General features: G+C 58.3%; 1 protein-coding gene across 1 annotated transcript in view; it reads right to left on the bottom strand.

The window, feature by feature from the left end:
• Positions 1-249: 249 nt before the first annotated feature.
• The window catches only part of ESPN (espin), a 115,801-nt gene continuing 90,500 nt past the window's right edge, over positions 250-25,550 (bottom strand). Inside the window, exons 10-14 of the mRNA XM_044419672.1 lie at positions 17,302-17,447; positions 15,267-15,545; positions 2,007-2,086; positions 1,311-1,322; positions 250-397 (exon numbers count right to left, since the gene is read on the bottom strand). Of these exons, the coding sequence (XP_044275607.1) occupies positions 250-397; positions 1,311-1,322; positions 2,007-2,086; positions 15,267-15,545; positions 17,302-17,447 (665 nt within the window). The remainder of the gene's footprint in view (positions 398-1,310; positions 1,323-2,006; positions 2,087-15,266; positions 15,546-17,301; positions 17,448-25,550) is intronic.

The raw sequence follows: 25,550 nt of genomic DNA, 5'->3' as shown, positions 1-25,550 counted from the left end.
ACCTCCAGGGGGCTGGGAGGCTCTGGTGGGCAGGGGTGGATGGGAGGAACGAGGTGTGTGAGAGACTGAGCAGGACAGGGAGGGGTGTGTGGGCTGCCGGAGGAAGAGGCAAGCCCGGAACGGGGAGGGCAGGAGCATCCTGCATCCGCTCGGACAGCTGGCAGGGCCTGAGGGGGCATGGAGGGGAGCGATCTGAAGCAGCGGAGGCGGTGGACAGGCGGGCGGGCGGGCAGGGGCCAGGTCGGCCCCCTAGTGCTTTGCTATGTCCCCCTTTTTGAGGATGACCTGCCTCTGCCATGGCGCCAGTTTGGTCTCATCGTACCCGAGAGTCCGTAGCTTTTCTGACTGCTCCTTCTCTTTCTCCTCCTCTTCCTGTCGCAGCTTCTCTTGCTCTTTTCTGTAGGCAGAGAGGCCATGTCAGTGTCAGTCACCGAGGCCTGGAAAGCCCCGAGGGCAGACCTGGGCCGAGGGACACCTCCTGGCCAAGGGCACCTGCGAGGGCAGGAGCGAGTCGGGCTGTGGGGTGGCCGGGACCAGAGGGGCCTCCGCCTCCTGCCCCTGTGTGGCCCCCTCCTGAGGCTGCTGCAAGAGCCGCACTGCGGGGTCAGCGGCAGCTTGCCCGGCCCTGGGGGCTCGGCCTGCCCGCCAGCAGGAAGGGTCCCTACAATGTGATGATGCCCTTGGCTGAAGGAGAGGTGAGCACCTGGCCACACGTGCTCTGTGCAAGAAAGCAACCTTGCGGAGGGACGGGAGTGGGTGACATCCCCCCCCCCCGGTCTCTTATGCTCCGGATTCCAGCGTGATTGAGGCAACAGGGCCACCAGGCCAACATCCTTGCTTCCAACTCGGGGGCACTGAGCATGACGGACTTTGACCTGGGCAGAGGATGGTGTCCCTCCACCCTTGGGCCTTCTTGCCACCAGCCCAGCACGCCTGCCTGCTGCCTGGTTTCCTGCAGCTCCCTGTGGGCAGGCGGGTGGGTGGGAGGCCTCTCCTCCCTGGCAGATGCTGGGAATCTGGCAAAGGCCGGCATGTCCCGGGCTCCTGGCCCATGCCCACGTGTCCTGTTCCAACACTCCGCCACATCCCCCTCTGCCGGGTCTGGGCCACACGGCCAGCCACCCGGCCTGCAGGCCACAGCGATGGCAGTTCACGTGATGGGGGCCCTGAGGCGGTCAGCCTCCCCCGAGGGCCACGGTGCGCACGGCAGCCCGTCTCCAGCAGTGCGCGAGGTGGCGTTTGAGGCCTCTTCCGAAGGAGCCCAGATGCCCACTGCGGCCGCTTAAGTCGGGTGGGCACACAAGTCTTACCTTTTCTGCTCTCTGCGGAAGAAAAGAAAGAAGCAGAGGGTTGGGAAAATGCACCAGCTAAACGTCTACATGCAGCATCCCAGGTGGAGGCCGGCTCACGCTGAATCGCCTAAGAGTTAGGGCAGGCAAGGCGCGCACTCTGGGTGATGCTCAGGAACCGGGAGTTACTGGCTTCCTGGCGGAAACGAACGCGAGGGCAGCGGGCGGCTCGTGTGTTGGCAAGCCCGGGCCAAGCGCAGCTTCTGCCCTCACAGCCCTGCCTGGTACGGGAGAGCAGAGCCCGGCTGGCCAACAACAATCGATCGACGCCCAGGGCACCCTCCCCACTGCCCACCAGAGGAGGCCCCCAGTGCTGGATGCGGGACAGAGCTGGAGTGCGGCTTCAATCTACTGTTGCCATCATTTGTCATTTATTATCACAGTGGCGCAGAGCAGGCAGCCGGGTTACCCTTTCGGGGGAAGCGCAGAGCCGGGAGGGGGTGCGGGGCCTCTCCTGCAGCGGGTGCTCATCTGGCCCACCAGACAGCCACCAGGGCCTGCTGGGGCGGGGGAAGCTGGGTTGGGGGGTGAGCACGGCGCTCCCAACCTCGTCTGCATGGCTCCCTCTGGGGCTGGCCTGCGCTGGCAGGGGGCGGCCCCAGCCTGCAGTTGCCCCCCTTCCCGGTAGCAGCCCACCCGTGCCAACGCCTCGCTCACCTCTCCTCCTCCATCTTCTTGCGCAGGATCTCCCTCCGCCAGGCCGGCATGGTGGCCAGCCGGGCCTCCTCCTCTCTCTCCTGCAAGGCAAAGCACGCGTCTGAGGGGTCTCTTCCCACCTGAGCTCAAGGGGTGACTGGCAGGGTGGAAATCGGGCTGGGGGGAGCAGAAGGGCAACTGGATGTTGCCTCTCTGAGGTTCCACATCGGGAACGGAGCGCGTGTCTGCCAGGAAAGCCCTGGCAATGCCATGAACTGCCCTTCCCCACCCTGGCCCCCTCCAGAGGTGCTGCACTGAAGCACCCATCATTCCCAGCCATCAGGTAATACAGCTGTCCTGAGCATGGTGCCACAGTCACAGGGATGGGAGGCTCCCGGGGCTGCTCACGTGCCTGAGACCCTGGGAAGCTGGCCACCAAGCCAGGGCCGTGAGATCAATTCCATAAAGAAGGTGGCGGAACATCATGGACTGTGTCCCCACTCATGGCGGAGTACTGTGCAGAGCTTAGACGCGAGGTCTGGCCACTGGCAAGCTCCAGGGAAGGGCAATTCTGTGTTAGTGAAGCACCTGTCCATTGATTACTACAACTGTGAGGGCAGCAAGCAAGATCAGCTGCCCACTGGGTGGGCTCTTTCAGGCACAGCAGCCCTCCTGGGAAGATTGCGCCGTGTGGCATCCATTCCTCCACTTGCATACATTTCCCATGAGCAAGAACCACCATTTTCCTGTTGCAAGAGAGACTCTGTTGCACCAGAATGGCCCAACTGCACAGGACACCTACTGGGCAACCTCTGTGACGTCACAACACAATGTATCTATTGTCTAGCCATGTATTTCCCAAAGCCTTTTAATCTCCTTGACTAATAACTTCAACAAATAAGTTCAAATCTCTAGGGACCAATGAACTTCATCCCAGAGTCATAAAAGAGCTAGCGGAAGAACTCTCAGAACCACATCTATCATCTTTGACAGGAGAAGTGCCCGGTGACTAGGGAAGGGCTAATGTCGTCCCCTTCTATAAGAAAGGAAAGAAAGGTGAACTTGGGAACTACAGGCTACTTTGTCTGACATCAATCCCTGGAAAAATTCTAAAACAACCAGTCTGCAAACACCTTGAAGACAATGCAGTAATTACTAGAAACCAGCATGGATTTCTCAAGAACAAATCCTGCCAGACTAATCTAATTCCATTTTTTGACTGGGTAACCTCACAAATGGACTGTGGGAATGCTGTGGACCTCTAGACTTTATTTAGACTTTAGCAAAGCCTTCGACAAAGTGCCCCACAACATCCGGATGACCAAATTAGCAAAAAGCAGGCTAGATCATGCAACCATTCGATGTGTCCACAACTGGCTGCAAAACGGGACTCAAAGAGTGCGCGTCAGTGGCAGGTTCCCAGACTGGGGAGAGGTGACGAGTGGGGTGCCACGGGGTCCCGCCTTGGGACCAGCGCTCTTCAACGTGTTTATTTAGGTGAGGAAGTGCAAGGAAAGGTAATTAAATCTGCAGGCGGCACAAAGCAAATACCCTGGAAGGCAGAGGTAGGATACAGGGTGATCTCAATAGGTTAGAACGCTGGGCAGAGAGCAACAGAAGGACAATCAGTCAGGACAAATGCCAGGTCCTCCACTTAGGAACAAGAAACAAATGCACCGTCACAAGATGGGGAACACTTGGCTTAGCAATACTGCAAATGGGAAGGATCTCGGGGTTGCTGTAGATCACAAGCTAAATACGAGCCAGCAGGGTGATGCAGCTGGAAAAAGGGCAAATGCTATGTTGGGCTGCATGAGTAGAAGCATCACTTCCAAATAACTGTCAAAGCAGTCCAGCAATTGAGCTTATTACCTGGGGCTGTTGTGGGCTCTCCCGCACTGGAGACATGCAAAGAGCATCTGGACAGTCATCTGAATGGGGTGGTTTAGCTACGTCCTGCCTGAGCAGGGGGTTGGACTCGACGGCCTTCTGGCCCCTTCCAGCTCTACTATTTCATGGTTGTATGAAATGCATTATCTACCATTTGTGTTCCCATCTGCTCAGCCCTGGTGCACATAACCATGGAAATGCCTCTCTGTTCCTTTTTAAAATATCCAGTCCATAAAATATTCTGTAGGTTCAAGAAACCCATGGCCATTGCAGGGCCAGCAAAAAATGTATTCCACTGGTAAAAGGCCTTTTGCCTGGAAAGAACTGCCTCACTTCTCGTTGTTTCTTGCAGTGAATGCAAGAGTGCAACACCACGATTCTGGTCAAGACCCAGGTGACTCAGGATGAGTGGAAGTTAGTGGCTAGGAGTTTCAGGTCCTCAACTCTAGGGGAAATTGGCAAGTGTGTGTGTGCGTGTGCCTGCGCATGAGCAGGTGCATACTGCAAGAAGCAGCAAGTGAGGTCTAAAAAGTAGTGTGTCATTTGTAGAGAAATACATTTCTTGGAAGATGTGTAAATGAAGTATGAATCCTTGGAGGAGACAAATGCCCCACTGAATTTGTGTGTCTCACACACTGTACACAGGAGTGCAGAAAGGGATTGGGCAGCTAGAAATGTGAAGGAGGGTTCAGAGGGGCAGGGAGAAAAATTGGGAGCCCTGCCAGCTGAACCCCAAGAAGAAAGGAGAATGACTTAATGCGCAGTTCCAGGATCTTTCCTATTCGGATGAAAAGGACTGTGAAATTAACCACCCGGCCAGTTTTCCTTTCCTGGACAGTCAAGAAAATCCCTTGCTGAAGCGTCTGGAACCCGGCCCTGAGCTGCAAATCCCTGGCCACGCACACCACAAGTGGGATGCCGCCGGTGTCACCGAAAGGACAGCAGCCCCACAGGAATGTTGGGGGGCTGCGGGAATTGGATGGGATGCCCACCTTGTGCTGGTGTCTGCTGAGGAAGTCACTGGCACAGCATTCCCAGGATCCCTGGTGAGGGGGCAGGATGAGGAGACCCTGCCTTCTCTCCCACAGGGGGCGAGCACGGAAGACCCCGTCCCCTCATGCTGACAGTGACGGGTGGTGGCCGAAATGAGGGAGAAGCACAGACAGATGAGCAGACACGCAGCCGTGCCATGACCAAGGGGTTAGGCTGAGAGAGGGTGAGTGTAGCAGAGCCCTGCGAGAGAAGTGGGAGAGCTTCTGGTTGTTCTCAGCAGCAGAGCTGGAGGAACAGCAGAAAATGAGAAGCCGGCTTAGGACACTGGGGAGGGAGCCACCGACCAGCCAGGGAAGCAGAGGGTCAGGGCCATGGGGTCATGAAGGGAGGGCCGGGCCTGGAGGGCTTGCGGAGGGCCAGTAAGCGGCAGTGGTGGGAGCCACGGGGAGAGACGCCCTGCTGCAGCCCGGCCCGAGGGCCTCCCCCATGCGTGGGCCACACGGGCGAGTTCAGTGGTCTGCTCCAGCTCCGCTGCCTCCCAGAGAAGTGGGACAGCCAACCCAGAGCCCGAAGCGAAGGCATGACCGCTGCTCAGCTCCGGGGGGGGGGGGGGGGGGAGAGCTTACGCACGTGGCCAGCACACATGCCGTGCTGTCCTCAAACGGCCACCTCCTCCCAGCAGAAGCAGGGCTGGCCGCATGCCCAGCAAAGCAGCCCGGCAGGAGGCTCAGGTGGACACGTCCAGCAAGCACGAGGCAGCTTGGGGTGAGCATCCCCTGAAAGGCAAGCTCTGCGTTCCCAGGGGATTTAGTGCTGAGAGGATCGGGGAAACAGGGACCTGAGGTCATGGGAGGCCATGTGGGTGCTTCAGCAGTGTGGCAAGACCAGGATGCAGCCACCCACCACGGGCCTCCCTGCAGAATGGTGTGGAGGTCGCAGGCCTGAAAGGGCCCATCCAGGGAGACGGCACCAGGCAAATGCTGTGCGCTCCTGGGAATGTTTGGCGTGCAAGCGTATCGCTCAGGAAAGGCTCTACCGCAACCTTGAAGGGGAAATGAAGGCAGAAACAGGCCAGCCAAAGAATCTCCCAGAGCAGGCTTCAGGGTCCCTGGCAGCAGAAACCGTGCCAAGGGAGCCAAGAGGGTGGGGTGCGTGGGAAGGGGCCTCGGTCCCCACAGCCCAGAACCGAACGGGTGCATTGGCGGGGGAAAGGACGGCACTGCAGCAGAAAGCCGCAGGGGTAGGGCTCGGCCCCTGCTGCCCAGCAGGGCCCCACACCTGCGTTTCTTCAGGGGTTTTATTCTGTTCAATCAGGGGGGTGTGATGCATGGGGCCCAGTGAAGCCCAGTGAGGAAGGACGGCACCTGTGGTGCGCAGACCCCACGGGGCCCTTGGGCAGGCAGCCTACTTCCCTTTGGCCTGCCCAGCTCGCCTCTTGGGCAAGGAGTCCCTCAGGTCATTGTCTCAGGGCAGCTGCTGCACAAGTGGGCAGGCCTCCTTGCATGGCAGCCATTTTGTGAGAGTGCCCACAAACCACGCTCGGCATTTCCAGAGGGTCCACCAACCTGGAAGGTCTGGGGCTGCCGTGCTCTTTGGCTCGTCTCCCATCTGAGCCATGGGGGGGAGTGCGCTGGGCCACACCACAGAACAACAGCGGCAGTTGCCGGGGTGAGGGGCGTGAGCACCTCGGATGTGCCAGAGGGAGCGAGGGCCTAGCGCAGGGCGAGCACCTGGCCGGGAAAGGCCCCTCCCTGCACAAACAGAGCACCTGCGGTTACTTTGCAGGAGGAGGCTGTGGCACCACGCTGGTGCTGGGCTGTCCGCTTTGGGCCTGCCCAGCAGCGGCCTCAGTTTTTGAGACGGCTTCCCCCAGATTAATGACAACGTGATCTTGGCACTCCAGGGGGCTGTTTCTGGGGAGTGCCCCCACTTCTTCAGTGTGGAAAAAGCACTTGAAAATCCATCCCGTTGGGACGTGAGAGGCCAGATGCTCTCCCGACAATTCAGCATCCCGGCCCTGCCATCTCTTCGGCCAGCTGGGAAAACACAGGGTGATTTTTAAAAACCCAGATGGAGCGGAGCCGATGTACCTGCCAAAAGCAGTTAACATATTCTCAGATAAGTGAGGAGGAAGCAAAGATTTAGGGCAAAACCAAATCAGGACTTCATGCAGTTATTCGTATCCCTGCTGTGATATGTGTGCGTGTGTGTGTGGGGGGGCATTTTAGATGGGGGGTGCAATAAAAAGACTTAACCTCTTCCTCTTGAGTACAACGTCTCCACTCTTCAAAGTGATCATAAAGGATCGTGCACTGAGGCTTGCTTTGGAAAAGATGCCCTGTGATCCTGCGCACAGCCCTCCGTGCCATGCGGTGTCTCCTGGGCTTTGCAATGGACATGCCCGCTCTCATGGGCACTCAGCATCTCAAAATGTTGAGCGTCCCATGCGAGAATCAGTGTGCTAGGAGATGTACAGAATTCCTTCCCTGGTAAACCTATGGTCTGCGACGAAAAAGGGAGGAGAAATGGAAGACCGGTGAACTAGATCCAAGGAATATAAAAACAGACATGGGATGTGTGCCATGACCAGGAAAGGGAGAGTGGCAGGGCAAAGCAAAATGCTCCTTGCCCACTCGTGCCTCTGTCTGTCCAGCGGGGCTTCAGAGGCAGGGGAAATGTCCGGCGTTTGCAAAGCGTTTCTTGCCTCTCGCAGAGGCGGACAAGCAGGACTCGCTGCAAGGGGGTGTTGATCAGATACATGCAAAGCAGGGCAGAGCAGCAGACGGGTGGGAAAGGAGGCTTTTTGTGTGTTACTGTATGCACACCCTGCCTTTTTTCTGCCAGGACCCCAGAACAGCTTACACAATCCGTACGAGCTTACACAGAAGAGCTTACACTGCTCCTCTCCATTTTTCCTCACAGCAGCCCTGTGAAGTAGGCCAGGCTAAGGGTTAGCAACTGGCCCAACGGCAGCCAGTAAGCTTCATGGCTGAGTGTAGACTAGAATCCTGATTTCCAGAGTCTTGGTTCGACATTACATCACAAAACCTTTCCTCAAGCTGGTACCTTCCAGAAGCTGAACTACTGCTTCCATCACCCCCGGTTTACACAGCTGTTGGCCAACTCGAGGGTGCTGGATCAGGGGGGTTCCCCAGGCAGATGGAATGGCAGACCAAAAAAGACTTATACCGTGGGTCAGCTGGGCAGGCTGAAACCCAGCCCCAAAGTGAGAAGTGGCCCCTGGAATTTGGGGGAGCTGCTTTGGGCATCTCCATGGTATGACCCTGCTCTTCTGTTCTCCACTGGTTGACAAATGCTATCACCACCTTTAGCAATCAAAGCGTTGGGACCAAAAAACCCGCAATTTCCACCCCGTGAACAATACCAGAGGCCTCCTTCAGAAAGCCTCCGCCAAGGGAAATCTGGGAGCAGGCCTTTTCGTGGTGGCTTCCGGTCACAGGTCCCCCTGCCCAGGGAGACCTACCTGTTGCCAACTCTGGCATCTGCTTGGAGGCAGATCAAAACTTTTCTCTACCCCCAGGCATTTTGTGGTATATTCTGGGTCTTTTGGCTGAGTCTGTACTTCCATTGTTAATTGTTTTTAACTGCCTCAGGCCGTTTTCAATGCTTTAACGTTTTCATGAAGTATTTTGTCATGTTCCAAACCACCCAGAGAGCTTTGGCAACTGGCGTAGAAATATTACACACGGAAGATGCCAGAAACGTACTGCGGAGCTCTGCCCATGACAAAAAAGCCCGACTCCTTCCACGATGCAGGCAACTTTATTTCTGAACTTGATCATAAGGGGAAAAGCCCCCACACAACAGGCACACGGACCCCAGCACCCCCACCCCAAAGTTCTCCCCCTCCTGCACGGATGGAAGCCAGCGGGGCAGCCCGGGAGACCGGCCAGCACACAGGGCACCCCTCTGGCCTGGAGGAGGGAATCACACTGTCCAAAGGGAGATCACCCAGCAGAGGGAGAGGACGACACGCCTGCCTGTACCGTGACAGCCCCTCCGGTGACACCACACCCTCCGGGGGATGCTGGTGCCTGCGGAAGCACAGGGGCTGCGCCAGCGGGGCCGGCACGGCACGTGCGGTTCCCCTGCGCCCCTGTGCACTCTGGCTTCCCTGCTGTGCGAGGGCCATGCAGGAGCACCATGAGGCTTAGACAAGGGGCCAGGTGAGACCTGGCAATTAGCGGCTCCAGGGTGTTTCGGATTCAGCAGTGAGGGTAGGCCCAGCTCAGGTCGGGACTAAAGTGGGGGCAAATGGTGAAGGCCCCTTTCTGTGCATCCCTGCCCTGACCCAGACTGGCCCCTCCCGCGGCTGTTATTGACCCTGAAATGGGGGCAGGCAGGAAGCAGGCCAGGGCTGCACGCACCCCCATGGCCCTCTCGAATTCAGCAGCCACAAAAGCATTGATGCTTTTGAACAACAGCAGCAGCAGCAGCAACAAAGGTTGTTTTGACACTACAGAATGCTAAATACAGCAGGTCCAATTTAGCCGTCCAAATTGGTCAGTTTGTCCTGAAGTCAAACTGGGCCCTTCCGTCGCTCCACAGCCTCAATCACATGCTAAAAGGGTCGACTGGCTTGAGCAATCTGGCAGCCCATTTTTCAGATTCTCTTCCAGAGGGCAGCCTGCGGAGAGGTGTCCATGGCCCCCAAATGTCCCCCAGACTTGCCACCCTTTCCCTCTTTGTTCTGAAACCACTGTGCACTTAAGAACTGCATGGGTAACCGCATGCCCAGTTTGATGCTCAGATAATACTTAAACAATTGTGAACATCGGAGTTTTGGATTAACCTAGCGGAACACATTGTGCTGCAATTGCTTTGGTCGCTTTGCTTCTTCTAGTGGCCACAGGAGGACGTTAGCCAGCCTCGGTCTCAGTTGCTTGTGCAGGTGGAATTCCGACATGCTTGTGGCCCCCCATTTCCCAAAGCAACTGCCTTCCAAAAGCAACTGCTGAGACCCCGGGAATTTGGCTGCACATTGCCGAGTCTCCGAGGTACGATCCAGGGCGTGTTTCCTGGCCATGCTGGTCACTGGCTGATGGGTCTTCCTCACTGACGCCACGTGAGCTCGGCACAGAAGATGCTTCTTCAGAGACGGCCACCTTCCATTTCTGTCCTCATCAACCGGCCCCAGCACTAGGAGCACAGCTGGAAAAACCCAACATCCCAGAGTAACCCTGTGGACAGTCAGGGGCTCGTTCTGCTGCTCTGGAGGCAACTTCCCCAAGAATAGAGGAGCCATCCGGAAAGCTCAGGTGGTGGCGACATCCATCTCCAATGATTCTTCCTGTAGCATTTTCCATCTGCTAATCACATCAGAATCCTGACCTCAGTGTGAGTGCACAGCAAAGGTTCGCCTCTCCAACCAGCCTGTCCCCGGGAGGGGCTCTCCCCTCTTCTGCATGGGATGCCTTTCCCCAGGCAGGTGATTCCGAAAGGGTAACCTGGCTGCCTGCAAAGCAGTTGGGGAGGCCCGGTGGAACCAGCCCGCCTGCTGACTCTCCTTCTAGCCAGTGCCTGGGTGGGAAGCCCGGAGTGTTAGCGTGGCAGACAGGCAGGACAGAAGTGTAATGCGCATATTAGGAGGTTATTCTCCAGGTCCAGATCTGCTGCTGCTGGTATCTGGAATGCACCAGAGCTTTCTGTGAGAGCCACTGCTTTGCCTGCAAAAGATCCCAAGCCCATTACGGCGCTCTCCTTGCAAAAGACGTCTGACTGTGCTGGGGAGGGCCATCTCCTGGAGACTTGGGGGGCCACTGAGAGTCAGCACAAATGCCCCGGCAGCCAAAGGTCTGGTGTGCCACAGGGCCGCAGGGCTGTCCCGCTGGATCGGGCTGGGGAGCAGTGGGGCCAGCATCCGGCTCCCGGCAACGCCAGTCCCAGAAGGATCCCCCGGCGACCAGTCCCCTCTCGCCCCAGTTGCTGGCAGACCTTGTCAAGCAAGGGCGGCTTGGGTTGCAGAAAGCTAAAGGTGCTGCACGCTTTGGGGGATGGTAAGATGCTCCTTTGCCCCTCCCCACATTTGCCTGCCCCCTTTCCAAGCCATGAACCCGGCAGCCCCCACCATCCTCAGGAGGGCAAAGCCTGGTGATGGGTGAGGTCTTGCGGTCGGTCAGTCTGTGTTAGTGGCATTTCTTGCCACTCTGGCAATCAGAAGCCACTTCCCCCACCAGGCCGCAGAAAAAGCGCAGCTGCAAACTCTCCCCTTTCTCCATGAGGACATGGCAAAGTTCCTGCTGCGGCAGCTGGGTCCTCTCTGTGCCTTGCGCCGCCCTGTGCCCAGCTCTGAGAGAGACGCCCTCTTGGGAGCAACCAAGGTTTCCCTCTGGAAAGGTGGGTGGAGGGCTCGCTCGACAGGCCAGCCTTCTCCTCCCGCCAAAGGCAGCCGGGAAACAGCGCCCTCAGAGGTCAAACATCTCGGCCTCCTTCTCTTTCCAGAAGGAGAAACTGCGGTCTATATAGCGGCAAATGTCTTCGTTGCTGAAGTCCCCGAGCTCAGAAACGAGTTGGATGGAGTCCTTCCTGCTCTTGGGGGCCGTGGCGAGTTCCTCTGCGTGCAGGCTGGGTTCTGGGGTGCCGCCAGCTCGCGCCTGAGAAGACCCCTGGCAGGAGAGGACCGGGAACGGGCCGTGCCGTTCCGCCAGCGCCTCTGTGTCCGCCGCAGCCACGGGGTCGGGCTGCAGGCTGTTGCCGAAGAACTCCCGCTTGAGGTCCTCAAAGCCATCCAGCCAGTCCCGCTTGCCGGCCTCAACCTCCTCCATCACCACCTTGTGGAACTGCCGGATGAGCTCCCAGCTGTGGCTCCCCAGGCGGTCGAACATCTCGTAGCAGAGGAGGTGGCGGAACTTGCGTTCCTGGCGGCTCAGGCTCATCTCCAGCAGCTGGAAGTAGCCGACCATGAAGAGGTCCAAGGTGAGGCTGTCATAGTCCAGCTGGGCTCCGCCAACATGGGGCAGGAAGTGCTCTGGCCAGTACACCATGTGGGTGCGGCTGAGGCGGCGGAGCTGCCTGCCGGGGACTTGGCTGATGATGCTCCGCCAGTGGCGGATGAGCCTCCCCACCACCTGCCGCTGCGTCATGAAGTACAGGAGCCGGTCGTCCTCGCTGGGCTTCCTTCCCGCTGCAAGCGGCACCCCCGGGCCACCCAACCGTTGGTGGGCTCCGTCTGCATCACTGGGGGCGGCCTCGGAGCCCCCCTCGGGGATGGCCTGTCGCTCAGATTCGGTGAAGGTCCACTTCTTCCAGTGCTCCAGGAAAAGGAAGACGATCCGCTCTTTCCGCATGTCAATGTAGTCCTGGACACAGCTCAGCTCTGTCTGCACTGGGAGGCTCCTGGTCATGTGGTCCGGGCTGAATGAGGCCTCCCCAAAGGGGTCCTCTGCCCCATCCTGGGCATTCACCTGCCTGGGGAAATGGGCCCCCCTGTCCCCGTACAGCAGGGGAGCATGTGAGAGGTGAGTGGCGGATTCCAGCGGCATGATGGGGGTGCCCTCCTCTGCCTGCTTGACACTGAATGGCTCAAGGCCGGCGACATAATCCTCTTCCAAGATGGGCTCCCGGCCAAGGGTGAATTGTGCTGTGCCCACCGGCAGGGACCGCTTCCTCCGGTACACCCGGTTGGACGTGGCACTGGGCAGCTGGGACTGCATGTGGAGCTCGTAGTTGGCCTTGAGGTTCTTCACAGACACCCCAAACTGCATCATCTCCTTCTCCACCTCCTCCCGGGTGCAGCTGAAGGACTGGGACCGTGCGATGCTGGCCGGGCCGCCTTCGAAGGGCAGCGGTGCCTGAGCTGGGCTCTCTGCCGCGGTGCTGCCCCTCTGCTCCAGGGCTTCAGGCGTCACCATGTCAGCCAAGCTGATGGCCTTCCCGCCAAGAGTGGCCAAGAGGATGGCCATGCTCTTCAGCAGGGTGGCGATCTTGCTGCACCACGCGGGGAGGTCTTCCGCCCGGCCCTGCATGCGCTTGGGGTTGACAGTAAAGTGCTCCTTGGCCAAGGACGCAGAAACAGGCAGCAGCTCCTGCAGCTCCCGCTCCAGCTGCTCAAGCTCGGTCTCCACTTTCTGGACCTTGTGCATCACTTGCAGGTTCTGGATCTGCTTTTCGATGTAGAGGATATCGTCTTCTGTCATGAGCTCCCCGAAGGGCCCCAGGATGGCATTGTGGGCATGGGAGTAGCGCCAGCCTTGCTGGGGGTAGCACCCACCGGAGTGAAGCTATGGCAGGGCGAGAGAAAGAACAGAGGGCAGGCGACTCCCTCAGAAGCAGTCTCGGGCTGTGCTCGTCCTCGCTTTTTGCACGCACGCACGCACGCACGCACGCACACCTGTGCTGTGCCTTACATGTCCCTTGGTGGTGTAATGCTGCGTGAGCGGGCTGGCTGAGCCGTCTGCACGGGAGGCAGGCAGGCAGGCAGGCCGGGTGCTGTGGCAGGCGCTGGCTCGAGGCAGGGCAGAGGGCGCGACTCGTGGTGTGAGGCCCCCGCGGTGCGGGTGCGGGAGGCACCGAGGACACGGTGATGCTGCTGGCTGGACGGCAGAGGCCCCGGGGCGGTGCTCACACATTACACCACCGAGCGATCATGCAAGCCATTTCACCCGGCAGTATCGTGTTTGGGGGAAAGAACGGGTTGCTAGGGGGCCCCCATCTGGCTTTACCTCTGTGCGATCCAATTCGGGACAAAGCGGGGCAGTGAAATTTGGTCTGTGGACACCACATCCTCAGCGTAGCTACCGATACAGTGGCAAATACTGCAGGGGAAATGCACACCGGAGTAGTCAAGACACACGACGAGAGCAGGGCCATGCTGCGGTCACACCAATGCATGCCACCCACTCTCCCTGCACACCCGGGGCACTGAAAGATCCAAGAAGGCCAGTCCTGAATGTTTCGGTACAGGCAGGAAACAAAAGCAGCCCAGCAGATGAAAGGAGAGGAAGACCCGGGCTTCCAAAGAACCATCTGATGGACGAGCAGGGCATCTATCTGCACAAAAGGGCGCCTGGTCCCATAAGCTGTTCAACAGGCCCCTCAGTGGAATCTCGCTCCGCTCTACCTCGTTCTGACGGAGTGAGGGAGAGCTCCTTCTAGAGCTCTAGCGAAGCCATTTGCTCAAAGAATCCCGCAGGCAAAGCCATCCCAGGGCCTCAACAACGTTTTCAAGGGCAGTTCCCATAAGCACAGCCAAGGACCAGGGATGCTGGGAGCTGCAGTCCAACAGGTCTGGAGGCTCCAGCCCTGCTCCGTCTCGCTCCCGCTGGCCTGCAGGACGCAGTGGCAGCCTCGCTGGTGGGCAGCCATCCAGCCGCTCTATGAGCAAGGGGAGCCCACCTCCCCAGGGACAGGCAGCCTGCTCCAGACCGCCCCGCGAGGAGGCTTCCCTGATGCGGGAAGGGTGCGTGGCCAGGGGCAGCCAAGGCACCTGACCTGGTTGATTCAGGGAAGAGTTTGCAACAGGCGCTGCAGCCCCGCGGGGCCTGGCAGGCCGGGGCGTGCTGAGACCCACAGGGCCTTTCCCTGCCTAAGCAGGCGCAGGGACACGGCTCGGTGACAGGGGCCACCAGGGATGTGCAAAAGTCCCCAGCTCTCTCGACGCCTCCTGTTGGTGAAGCAGCTCAGCTCCTGCCACAGGTCTGGCGGCGTCATGCATCCGACTGGACAAAGGGAGTGACGGGACCCAGACAGCTGCGTGGCGGACGAACAAGCGGCTCTCCAGCCCCTGGCTGCGCCTCCCACGAACCTGCGATGATCACTGGCTCTGCGGCTGTGGCCCCGCAGGCGGCACAGGAGGAAGCGGGCCCTGCCCTGGGTCTGGGCCTGAATGCTGCAGCGCCTTCAGAGGCCCCTCCCTGCTGCCCCCGCTGGCGCAGCACCCTGCCCGGGGGGGCCTGCCTGCTCGGCATCTGCAGCGCAGACAGTTAGGGCCTGGTGAAGGGCTTCGCCTTTCCACAGGCCCAGAACGGTTGGTTGGTTGGTTGGTTGGTTGCTTCATTTTTACACCGCCCAATAGCCGAGGCTCTCTGGGTGATTAACAACATTTAAACTTAAACAAAAGTTAAAACATTCCATCTTTTGCTCTATTAACTTTACTGCTACTTCTTTAACCTTAACGTTTCTAAGATTGTGACAACTGTTCCATGACTGTACTGTTGATGCTTTATTTTTCTTTGGGGTTTCATGATTTGGGGAGGTTTTATGTTGTGCTATGGGCTTTATGAGCAGCCACACCAGGGGCATCCACTGGGTGGTATATATTGAATAAATAAACACAGACAGACAATTTCCCACAGCAAACGCAGAGTCCAAGACCACCACAATCACCACCACACCATGCTGACCCCACGACATCCCGCCAGCCCCACAAGCCCCTTTTACCTTGCGGCGCTGTTCTTCCTCCTCCTGGATCTTCATCTGAAGTTTGCGCACCATGACCTGCCGCTTCCACTCAGGAATGGGGCGGCCCTGCTCATCGTGAGTGGGGATCAGGGCCTCTATGTCCACCTGGCCAGCTGGGGCCAGGGAGGCAAGCAGTGGCGAGGACCCATTGACCACTGCCTCAGGCGAGGTGGCCGCTCCGGGCATGGAGGCTGCTTCCGGGGTGGAGGGAGGAGTTGGCGTCCTGCTAGGCGACAAGGAAGATGGGGGGTTCTCAACCTGGATGGAGAAAGAAGGGGTGCGTGAGGCACTCGAGAAGACAACCGCTCCGCATGTGCTTCTACCCTTGTATCTCCCGGTGATTTGGGTGGCTATTTCTGCATCCTGTCCACGTTTTCTTCCTCCCTTCCTCCCATCCTTCCTTCTTTCCTAGATGCATCTGCTCCTGATATGTGCATGAATGGCTTGCTGGAAGCAATTTCCTTTGCTTGGGTCCAGCTGAGCCACCCACTGCAGCTGCTCAGCCAGTGGCATGCACTTCGTTCTGAGCTATGGATGCTGAGGATGTGAGCTGGGGTCAGGGGCTTTGTCCTGAAGCACTGCCCATCTTGGCCAAGTAACTTGGCCCAGGCGGGACTGCTGCTGCGGCCAAGGGAAGGAAGTCATGCCTCCCTGGGGAGGCCGCCATCCTCTGGCTTGGGATCCGACCTGTTCTGAATGGGGCTATGTTCTCCCTGAGGGACTTAGGGTTAGGTCTTTAGCAGTGACTTCTCCTGAATCAGCCAGACTTGGCAGCAGTTTTCCATGCCCTGGCTGCCTCACATTTAGGCGACTGTGATGCCCTCCGGGTGGGGCTCCCCTCGCAGAGCGCCTGAAGGCTTCCCCTGGGCACAGGCGGCAACAGGGAGGAGCGGGGCCACCGCACTGGCTGCCAGCCGCTGCCGGCACCCCTTCACGGCACCGGCCTTCCCCTTCGGTGCCCCAGACGGCTCAGGGCCCGGCCATGGAGGGGGCCCCTGCCTCGCTAGGAGCCTGCCGGACAGGCCCGTGTGTAGACCCTGCCTCCTCCGGCATCACCCCAAGCTATCAGCTGTGCTCTCCCACGCACCGTGGTTGTCCCCCATTTCCTTGGTCCTCGGCAACCACGTGAAGATGCACCTTTCAGTGCAGGGCAAGACAGACCTCCAACGGCTCCGTTGGTTGAGCTGCAGCCTTTTGTGTGTCTGAACTTGCTGGACAAACGGTGGGCTTTAAATATTTTTACTGTTACTAATGACTAGTTTTTATTCTTTAAGGTTTTGTTTAAACTGTTGTAGAGAGCCTTGATGGCTTTTAGCCAATATGGCATTACATAAATTCTAATGATGATGATATCTAACAAGATCCTTCAGCAGGGAATCACAAAATAAATAAAGCAGGAGTGCGTAAAATCAAATCAAGCCCCACGGCCCGACCGATGGCTGCTCACTCAGTGAAGCCTGCTTCAAGCAAACGTGTCTTCGGTGGGCGCCAGAAGCCGGTCGAGGCCGAGAGTGCCAGGCGGGCAGTTCTGCGGAGAGCGAAGCGCCCGCTCGGCGGGCTGCAGCGGCCCCTGCTCGCCGCGCCTCGGCCCGGGCCACACGGGCGGCCGGCGGGGGCGCTCCTCCGGGGCGCCGCGCGCGTCTGGCTGTGCCGACCCCTCTGCTCGACGCCCCGCCACGAAGCGGACCGCGGAGCGGGCACGCGCAGGGGGCGGAGCGCGAGCGCGCGAGGCGGCCGCCCCGTAGCCTCCGCTCAGCGGCCCCGACGGGTGGGTTGCGCGCGCCGCGGAGGCCGGGGAGCAGCCAGGCGGAGCGGGGCACGCCGCCGAAACGCGGCGCCTCCCTTTCCGCGCCGGCAGCGCTTCCGACCCCCGAGGAAAGCCCCGCCAGCCGCCGCGGGCCTCGCGCGCCGGGCCCTCGGCCCCGACCCGCCGGTCCGCCCCGCCGCGACGAAGCAGCGGGTCCGCTCCCGTGCGTCGCGCGAGGGCGCTGCAAGCAGGCCAGCGAGGACCTACGTTGGCGCCAACCTGGCCGCAGCCCGAGAAGATGGTGGTGAAGCCCTTGCTTTGCGGGGTCGGCTTGAGGCTCTTCCCAGCCTTGATCTCCGCCAGCAGCTCCGAGTTGTCACTGGTCGGGGACATCATGTTGAAGGACTTGGTGCCTATAGCCGCGGGGAAGGAAGGAAAGTACCGGTCAGTTCTCCTGCCCTGGACGGCGATCCTCTTATCCAGCCCCTCGCCGTTTAATAGCCACCTGAAGGTTCAGGGCGAAGGCCCGCCTGGTCGGTGCCTCCCTAGTTGCTACGTCAGACAGGTCCCTCCGGACAGGGAAGCTTTGCTCAGTTATCGGGACCAACGGGGCTGCTTGAACCCCGGGAGGGGGCGCGGTGCCAGAAGAACCCACGCTGGGGCCACGGGAGAGGCAAATGGAACGAAGCAGAAGCGGAAGCAGAGCCAAGCACTCGCGCGTGTGCTGCAGTCCCCCGGTTTGAGTGTGCGCCGACTCCTAGGGACACCCTAGTTCTAAAGAGGGGCGCAAGGAAGGGCGTTGGGTTTCCAAGGAGAACCTCGGGCGGACAGGTTCAGGTGAGTGACGCACACATTGGCCAGAAGCAGGGGACCCCAGGAGCAGCCCCGACGCAGGGTGGGGGCACCTGGGGCCTCTGTGAGATGCAGGGCTCCATGCAAACGCCCCAGCAGGCTCCCCCTAACACTGCCCCTGAGAGCTGCGCCCTGGGCCCCACATCATTTGGAGGGGCCACGCCCAGCCCTCTTGCTCTCCCCTGCAGGTGTTGGTGCGTTTGCTTTTCACCCCGCTTTAATTCATCGACCCCACTCATCAGTGGGTGGTGTCCGCAGAGGCCATCGTGGCCCTCACCTCTTCATTGAAAGGGAAAAACAAGATTGAAAGCCAAGCCCAAGCTTTTAAAGGAATTATAGGCAAGTGCCCAATGATACGAAGTCGCCCCCACAGAGAAGCTAGTTTACTATGTGAGGGGCATTTCCAACGAACGGTGGCAAAGCAGGGTTCCAGCGCCCTCCAGGCTCGTGCCAGAGTCTGGGTTCCGGTGCATTATTTGACAGCCCGGCTCGGCAAAGGGGCTCCCCAGCCCCATTTCACCGACTGTGGGTGGCAGCAGCCGTCCTGCCTCGACCCGCCTCTCCTTCCTGCAGGGAAACATGCAGGGGAGTGGAAGGAAGCATCCCACATCCAGGCCGCTGGGATGCCACAGGTGGCCATGCCTCCTTTCCCCAGCCCCGGCCCTTTCCCCCAGGACCAGTGTTTGTGGTTGCCCAGCATTCGTGTTATTTCTCCCCATTGCCAAAGGCTGAAATGTCCCACCAAAGGCTGAGCAACTTGCAGGACAAGAGCTTACTACCGAAACTTGCCAGGATTTTGTCTTGTTTTGTATTTATGGCCCTGGCCCCTTCGCCTTGAGAGCCAAACAGGCCTTTCCTGCATTTGGGTCTCCATGCGATAACAGGCAGTGCTGTCTCCCAGTTCCAGCAGTGTGGGGGGGGGGGGGTTTGGCGGGAGGAGGTCGGATAAGATGCCCTGAGCATTGCGCCTCCCTGAGTACTTGGGGCACAGTATGCATGCCCCAATCTCATGACAGCCTCAGTGCAACTCACCACCAAAATTAAAACTGGAGGGCCACATCAGTCTGTATGCCCATTTTTGATGCGCGAGTCCAGCTGACAGTGTGCCGTGCGAGTCGCTGATCTGTCCTTGCCATTTGTGCCTGACTGGAAGAGGGCAGGCTCAGAGCAGCGACTCATGCAGGGACTCGGGGTCCCTTTGTGGCACCCAGCAGGTGCGTTCAAGCACGCCCGGTGCGGAGAGGCAACGGTGCCCCAGTCCCAGGTGAGACTGCCAGGAGGGAGGGATGGCTCTCTGTGCGGTGACTTGCACAGAGAGCCTGCAGTGATCTGCAGGGGAGGTGGCCGTGTTGTACTTATGGAGACCTCTAAATTCACCCCACACAGCACGTGCATGTTCTCTACTCCAGCAGCCAATTATCCAACAGGAGGAGGGAGAAATCAGAGATGCCTCTCTTTGAAGCCACAAAGAATGGAGAATAAGGCGTTGGTCATTCCAGAGGCGATTTGCCTTTGTCTTTGCTGACCCCCACCCCGCACCCCACGTGCCACGTAAGTTCCCTTTTCAGGATGTTTCCAGCTCAGCTGTAAGTCACCAGTCCCAAGTTTTCAGAGTCTGGGCATTTTAGAAAGCAAGTGGAAGACCTGAATGTTGCATATGAAAAGCACGCTGCACACCTGAAACGGCTTAGAAGTCCTCGTCTGCTCTCAAAGTGCTATTTCAGGGTGCAGGCTTGGGGGTGCTTTTCACACAGTGGGGCAGACAAAGGTGTGGTCCATCAGGTGCAGTCTGAAATGCCATCCCCCCGAGCACTGGCCCTTGCCCACGCAGGTGCCAGGAGGGCAATTTTCATCTGAAGAACAGATGGCAGAAGTGACGCTGCTCTCGCCACAGGGCTCCCGAAGAGCACCACCTCCGTGGGACCATTTGCCACGTGAGTGCTTCCATGCCGTGGCAACTTGCCGTGTTATCTCAATAAGAAGCGGGGAGAACCAAGCTATGGGGGGAGCAGAGGGGAAAGAAGCTGCTGAGACCCAGAGCCTTTCAGGGAATCAGCAAACTGGGCCAGCACTGCCTTTGTCTGTCTGGCTGGCTGGCTGGCTGGCTGGCTGGCTTTTACAGACTGTTCATCTAGTGGAATCTTGCAATGGTTTGCAACAAAGCCACAGATATACTTGGCAATCCACCCACCCTGCCCCCTGCCCTCCCAGTTGGCCTTGCCCCACAGCAAAAGAACAGGCAGCCTTACCTCGCCAGAAATGCTACAGGAGCTCTGACAGCCCGGGGGCCACGCTGCCCATGACCCCCGTCGTCTGCGACCAGCCCAGCCAGCGGGGACGGGCACAGACTGCTCTGGGACCCCTGCCTGCGCCACCTCTGCCGCACGGACTCTTGGCTCAGTCTGAAGGGCAGGACCATCTGAGGGAGCCATCGACGCAGGCAGGGGCGCAGCGGGCCTCCCCCGAAGCACCGGTGGGGAAAGCACTGGGACGTGTCCCTGCTGAGCCCCAGCAACCCGCGACTCCAGCGATGCACCCACTGCGGCACCCTTGCCTCCTTGCCAGGACTGAAGCCCCAGGGTAGAGGGCACGGGGGGCTGGGGCCCTGCGGCTCCTGCCGTGGTGGGAGGCCGCCCGGCAAAGCACGCGAGCCCTCGAGGGCGGCCGCTCCCTGCAGCACTGAAAGCACTGCGACACTCACACGGACACAGAGCAGCGAGCCCAAAGCGCAGAGCCAAGGGGCTCCGGTTCGCCCAGGTGCCAAAGGAAGCCAGGCCTTTCCCACGGACCTTTCAGCCGCTCCTCTGCACCAGCCCTGTTTTAAGTCCAGGCTGGCTGCGCAGGCTCACCTTTTGCTGACACAAAAGGACGTTTGGCACTCAGGTGCACAGAGGCAGCCAGGTAGCAGCTAAGAAGGGATCAAGTGTACCAGGGGGAGGTCACGGCTGCACTGGCCAGGTGAGAACACCTCCCCACCTTCCAGGGAGACCTGGAATAGAGCTGATCGGGGATAATGAGAATCCCACTGTGCATGCTGCGCCATCCCGTCCAGCGTGCCCCGGCCCCCCTCCCCTGCAAGACCTGCAGCCGCCTTTCTGCCTCGGGAGGGCCCGGCCGATCGGCTCTCCAAGCGTGGCGTGAACGTGTCGCCAACACTGCAGGGAGCCGGGGCTTAAGCCGCTGCCCTAGCGGAGTATGGGGAGGATACTTGCCCTGCTTGGAGTCCCGACCCCCGTGCCTTGGGACAGCTGGCGCTGCGGGGAAGTCCGCAGTCCCCGTGCCCTGCCAGCCACCCTCGTGGGCCATGTGGAGCAGAGACCCCCTGCGGGCCCCGGCAGGCTCTCGGGCTGTGGGAAGGGATGGGAAGGCCTTCGAAGTGGCCTCCCTCCCTCTGGCTGGGGGGCATGAAAGGAGGGGCCCTGGAAGCGGCTTTCCTTCCAAGGGTGAGGGCAAAGGAGGGCTGGGCATTAATGGGCTGCTCTGGGAACAGAGCATGTCATTAAGTGCCGGCTCGTAGCCCCAAATCCCCCTGGAAGCAGGGCTAATAAGCGCAGCACGTTGGGCGCCTGCCAAACCAGGAGCAGGAATAACTCCCCGGAGCCCAAAGGCCGGAGGGGCCTTCACGGGTCGGGCTAATGCGGAGCACATGAGCACAAACAAAGAAGCCTGTGAGTGCGCGCATGGGGGGGGGCGGCGTGAAAGTGGGGGCTCGGGGCAAGCGGGCATGTGGGGGAGGGAGCTCCAGCGTGTCCAGGGAGAGCGGCATCCTGCCCTACAGCAAGCCCCACGCACCCAGAGGCAAGCGAGACCACTGGGGCGGGCAGAAGCACCCAGCCACCCTCTGCGGTCCCTGGGAGGAGCAGGCGGCCAAGGAGCATTTGCCACAGACAAAACCCTCTTGCCGCAAAACCTCTGCTGGGCCTCTGAAGTGGTGCCAGCCTGAGCCAAAGGCGGACGTGCCACGGAGGGGCTCCCCACCGGGGTGGGGGGGCGGCTGGCAAGTGTTCATCGGGCAGCACCCGCAGTGACAGGCTCCCCACCTCAGGATTTCACACGAATGCACCAAAAGTTTATGGGGATCACGGGGAAGATTGTGCAGATTATGGGGGGTGACACGGAGATAAAATAAAAGCTGTGGTTGCTGAGTCAGCTGTTGTGGCAATTTAACTGAGTGGCCCATTTCTGAAGACAGAAAATGCGCCAGTCTGTCTGAGGCTGCGTTCATACAACAGGATAACTCGCACTCAAGGGCTGTTGTTGAACTGTGGGTTGTCACTGGGACATGGCTCTCAGGTAGTCTGAACCCAGCTCTGCTAGCAAACCACGGGTCATTAACCACAAACACCCCAGGAAGAGAACCCATGTTTGCTGCTGTGTTGTGAACCATGGGTTGTTCCCCAGGCTTTCTTGTCTGGGTTCAAGCAACACACTATCCCTGGGTTCAACAGCAACATGTAGTTCTATGACAGCACCTCAGCGGGGGTTATGCTGTTGTTTGCGCCCAGTCACTGTTGCTACAAGGGCCAGGGAGGAGAGGCACGTATGCAGAGACGTGTGTGGTACTTGCCGCTGGTATGGGCAAATGTGCCACTTTCAGTCATGACATACAGTTTTCTGGAGGGCGAGCTCATCCTGTCCCATTTCTGCATTTTAAAAATCCACACATAAATGGATTTATGCTACAGCATGTTCACCAGCTGTCCAAGTTCTCCAGGAACAACACTGCTACAGAGATTGTGGGAATTGTGTTTTTTTGGCTGGATCAATACTTTGGCATGAATGCTTTATGGGGCAGGCAGAGGACATGCAAGACGTCCAACCGGTGTGGTGAATGAAGGAAAACTGCATGGGTGACAGTGGGTGAGAAAGAAGAAGCCAAGAGGCACGGAGGGGAAAGAGAAGGCAGCCTGAGCTGGGCAGCCGTGGGTATTCCAGCACGACTCCCACCATCAGGGCTGTATTGCAGCCTGCAAGCTGTCCTGGAGCCACGTATGAAGTGCCTGGTGATCAGGAGCAGCAGCAGAAGCCCTTGTAAAGCCACCACGGTTTGCAGAAGTTCATCTATAATCTACAGGCAAGAGATATTTATCGTATTTTAAATCAAGAACGGTTGCCTAGTTCCAATGTTTTGATTCTTTTGCACACTGTCCTAAAATTTTTTGAAAATATAAGACGGTATAGAAAAAAATTAAATAAACAAATGAGAAAATAAATGCCTTTTTTGTGCCTTGCCTGCCTTCTGGAGCTGTGGTGGCTCTCCATGGGGGACCAGGACATGCCTTTTGAACTTGGCTTTTCACATTGGTGTTCTGACTGCTTTGGCTTTTAAGGACAGTTTTTAACGTTTTGCTATGCTTTTCTCTGACCACGATTTCTGTTATCTGAAATGTTTGTAAACTGCTTTAGTTGGTTTCAAAAGGCAGCATAGAAGTACAAGCAGTGCATCACTCGGACGACAGCAAGAGCTACGAATGCTGCAGGCTGGGGTGGGAGGGAGGACAAAGCGGGCATTTTGACTTAAGGGAAGCAGCCAGTTGCAGAAGAAGCAAGCTGCACACTCCAGGCACGCGGCTGCTTCTCCGCCCCGCCACAATTCCCGGAGCGCGTCCCTGCTTTTGCTGCCTCTTGCTGCGTGGACCAGAGGTGCCTGTGGTGGACCAGAAGGCCGGCAGGGGAGTGCCAATTTCGTTAGGGATTTCTGTGCCTCAGAGTTCGTCTGCACCAGGCACTGATTGCGCAGCCCTGATTTCTTTCCCACAGCCGTTCCTGCGTTCTTTGGGCAACGTCGTGGTCCTCCAGACTTGCTTCCGTTTGCAAAGAGCACATTTAGAGTTTTTTGAAAGCAAGAGAACGGGGGTACTATTTCTGATGGTGAAGGAAAGCATGATTTCCTCTCATATATTTGTATGATGCCACCACAGCACAGTGCTGTCCAGCAGGAAAGCAAGTGCTGCTCAGGTAATGCTTGAATGTCAGTTCTGGGATGAAACCAAAGATCAACAGCCAGCCGTGTGTGAAAAACAGCCACCGGGATGCAGAAATGAAGCACGTGAACTGGTCCCAATCACATGCAAGCAGAATGCTAAAGCAGCTTCTCCGTCTTCTTTCGCTATGTCAGATCGCAGGTGAAAGCCACAGGGCCAAGGAGAAGGTGGGCAGCATCACCCAAAGCCCACTTGCACAATGCGATGTGGCACTGGCTAACCTCACCCCTCCAGATGCTCAGACTACAATTCCCATGCAGTAGGAACGCTGCCACCTATGCGTTTTGAACTACATCTCCCATCATCCACAGACATTTGACTTGCTGGGGGGATGAGTGTTCTAGTGCAAAAACCCATAGATGGCGCCAGGTTAGGGAAGGCAGGCTTAGATTTACTTATTGTTTTGAGTTGTTTTCCTTTTTTTGGATTTTGGGTTACAGACAGATCTCCTGAGTCATATGAAGAAGAGAAGCAACTAGATAAAGGAAAGGCCACGATGAATCACCAAACAGGCCACTTGAAGCACAGAGCAGCAGGCAACCAGGAATTAAAAGTGAGTTGCCGACAGAGGCAGCTCCTGAAGAGCAGGAAGTGACCAGAGATGGGGGAAAGTGAGCATTTCGTTTCCAGGTGCGGCACAGCAGAAAGCTGGCTGTGCCTGGGAACGGGGCTCCAACGCCTTTTTGCCATTCCCATGCCATAAACCCACGTCTTTGGTTCAATTTGGATGTCAGGAAGTACTTCCTGACTGTTAAGACCCCTAGGGTATGGAGTGGGCTTCCACGGGAGGTGGTGAAGCCCCATTGGTGAGGGTGTTCAAGGATAGGCTGAACATGCACATGTCATGAATGGAGCTGGCTGGAGCCGGGGGTCAGACTAGATGGCCTGGGAGGCTCCTTCTGACTCGCTCAGTTTCTGTGTTTCTGTCTCCCAGCCACAATCCCCCAAACTGCACTAAATAATGCATCCTTAAGCATGGGGTGGGGTGACAGGTATCCTGACCAACACAAAGGCTGGGGATTAAAGCTCCATCAATATTTAAGGGCCTGAGCCTTTGGCTAAGGCAGTGAAAAGCCACCCAACTACTTAAATGCTGACACTGGGTGGGGGCAGATCTGCCCTTCGAGCTGCAGCTGCCATGCCCCCCCCCCCCCACACTTTTGCACTCCAGACAATAATTGGCCTCCTGCAGGCGTTTTGAACATTTCTAAGCACCTTTTTGGACTGGGTCCACCTGAAGAATCCCTCCACGATCCCGGGAAAGGTCACGGTGCAGCTGCCGAGGATTCTGCCCAAGGGCCCCTGCTCCCTCCTGGGGCCGGGCTGCGGATCCCAGGGTGAAGCAGCAAGCAGGGGAGAGCCGCTCGCATGTAGCAGCACATCCAAAGGACACGGGATTACTTGGGCTGGCATTTTTAAGGCAGTGACCGGCTTCTACCCAGCAGTCCCAGTTCAGAGTCAAGTGGACTCTGATGTCTCAAGATGCGGCATGGTTGTAAATTATGCCACAATCCACAGTCACCCCAAAAAAACACCAACCAAGCCCCACTATTGCATAGGTTGGGGTGTTCCAAACCTCTTGAGCCCCTAAAAACGTAAGATTTAAACACATGTTCTGTGCAGCACATTGAGCTATGATGCTGGGAAGGGGGTGTATGTGCCAGCACCCCCTGTAGATGA

The sequence above is a fragment of the Varanus komodoensis genome, unplaced genomic scaffold, assembly GCF_004798865.1.
Source record: "Varanus komodoensis strain SLA01 unplaced genomic scaffold, ASM479886v1 scaffold106, whole genome shotgun sequence".
NCBI lineage: Eukaryota > Metazoa > Chordata > Lepidosauria > Squamata > Varanidae > Varanus > Varanus komodoensis.
Note: the sequence above shows the minus strand (reverse complement) of the source record. Positions and strands in the feature narration are given on the sequence as shown.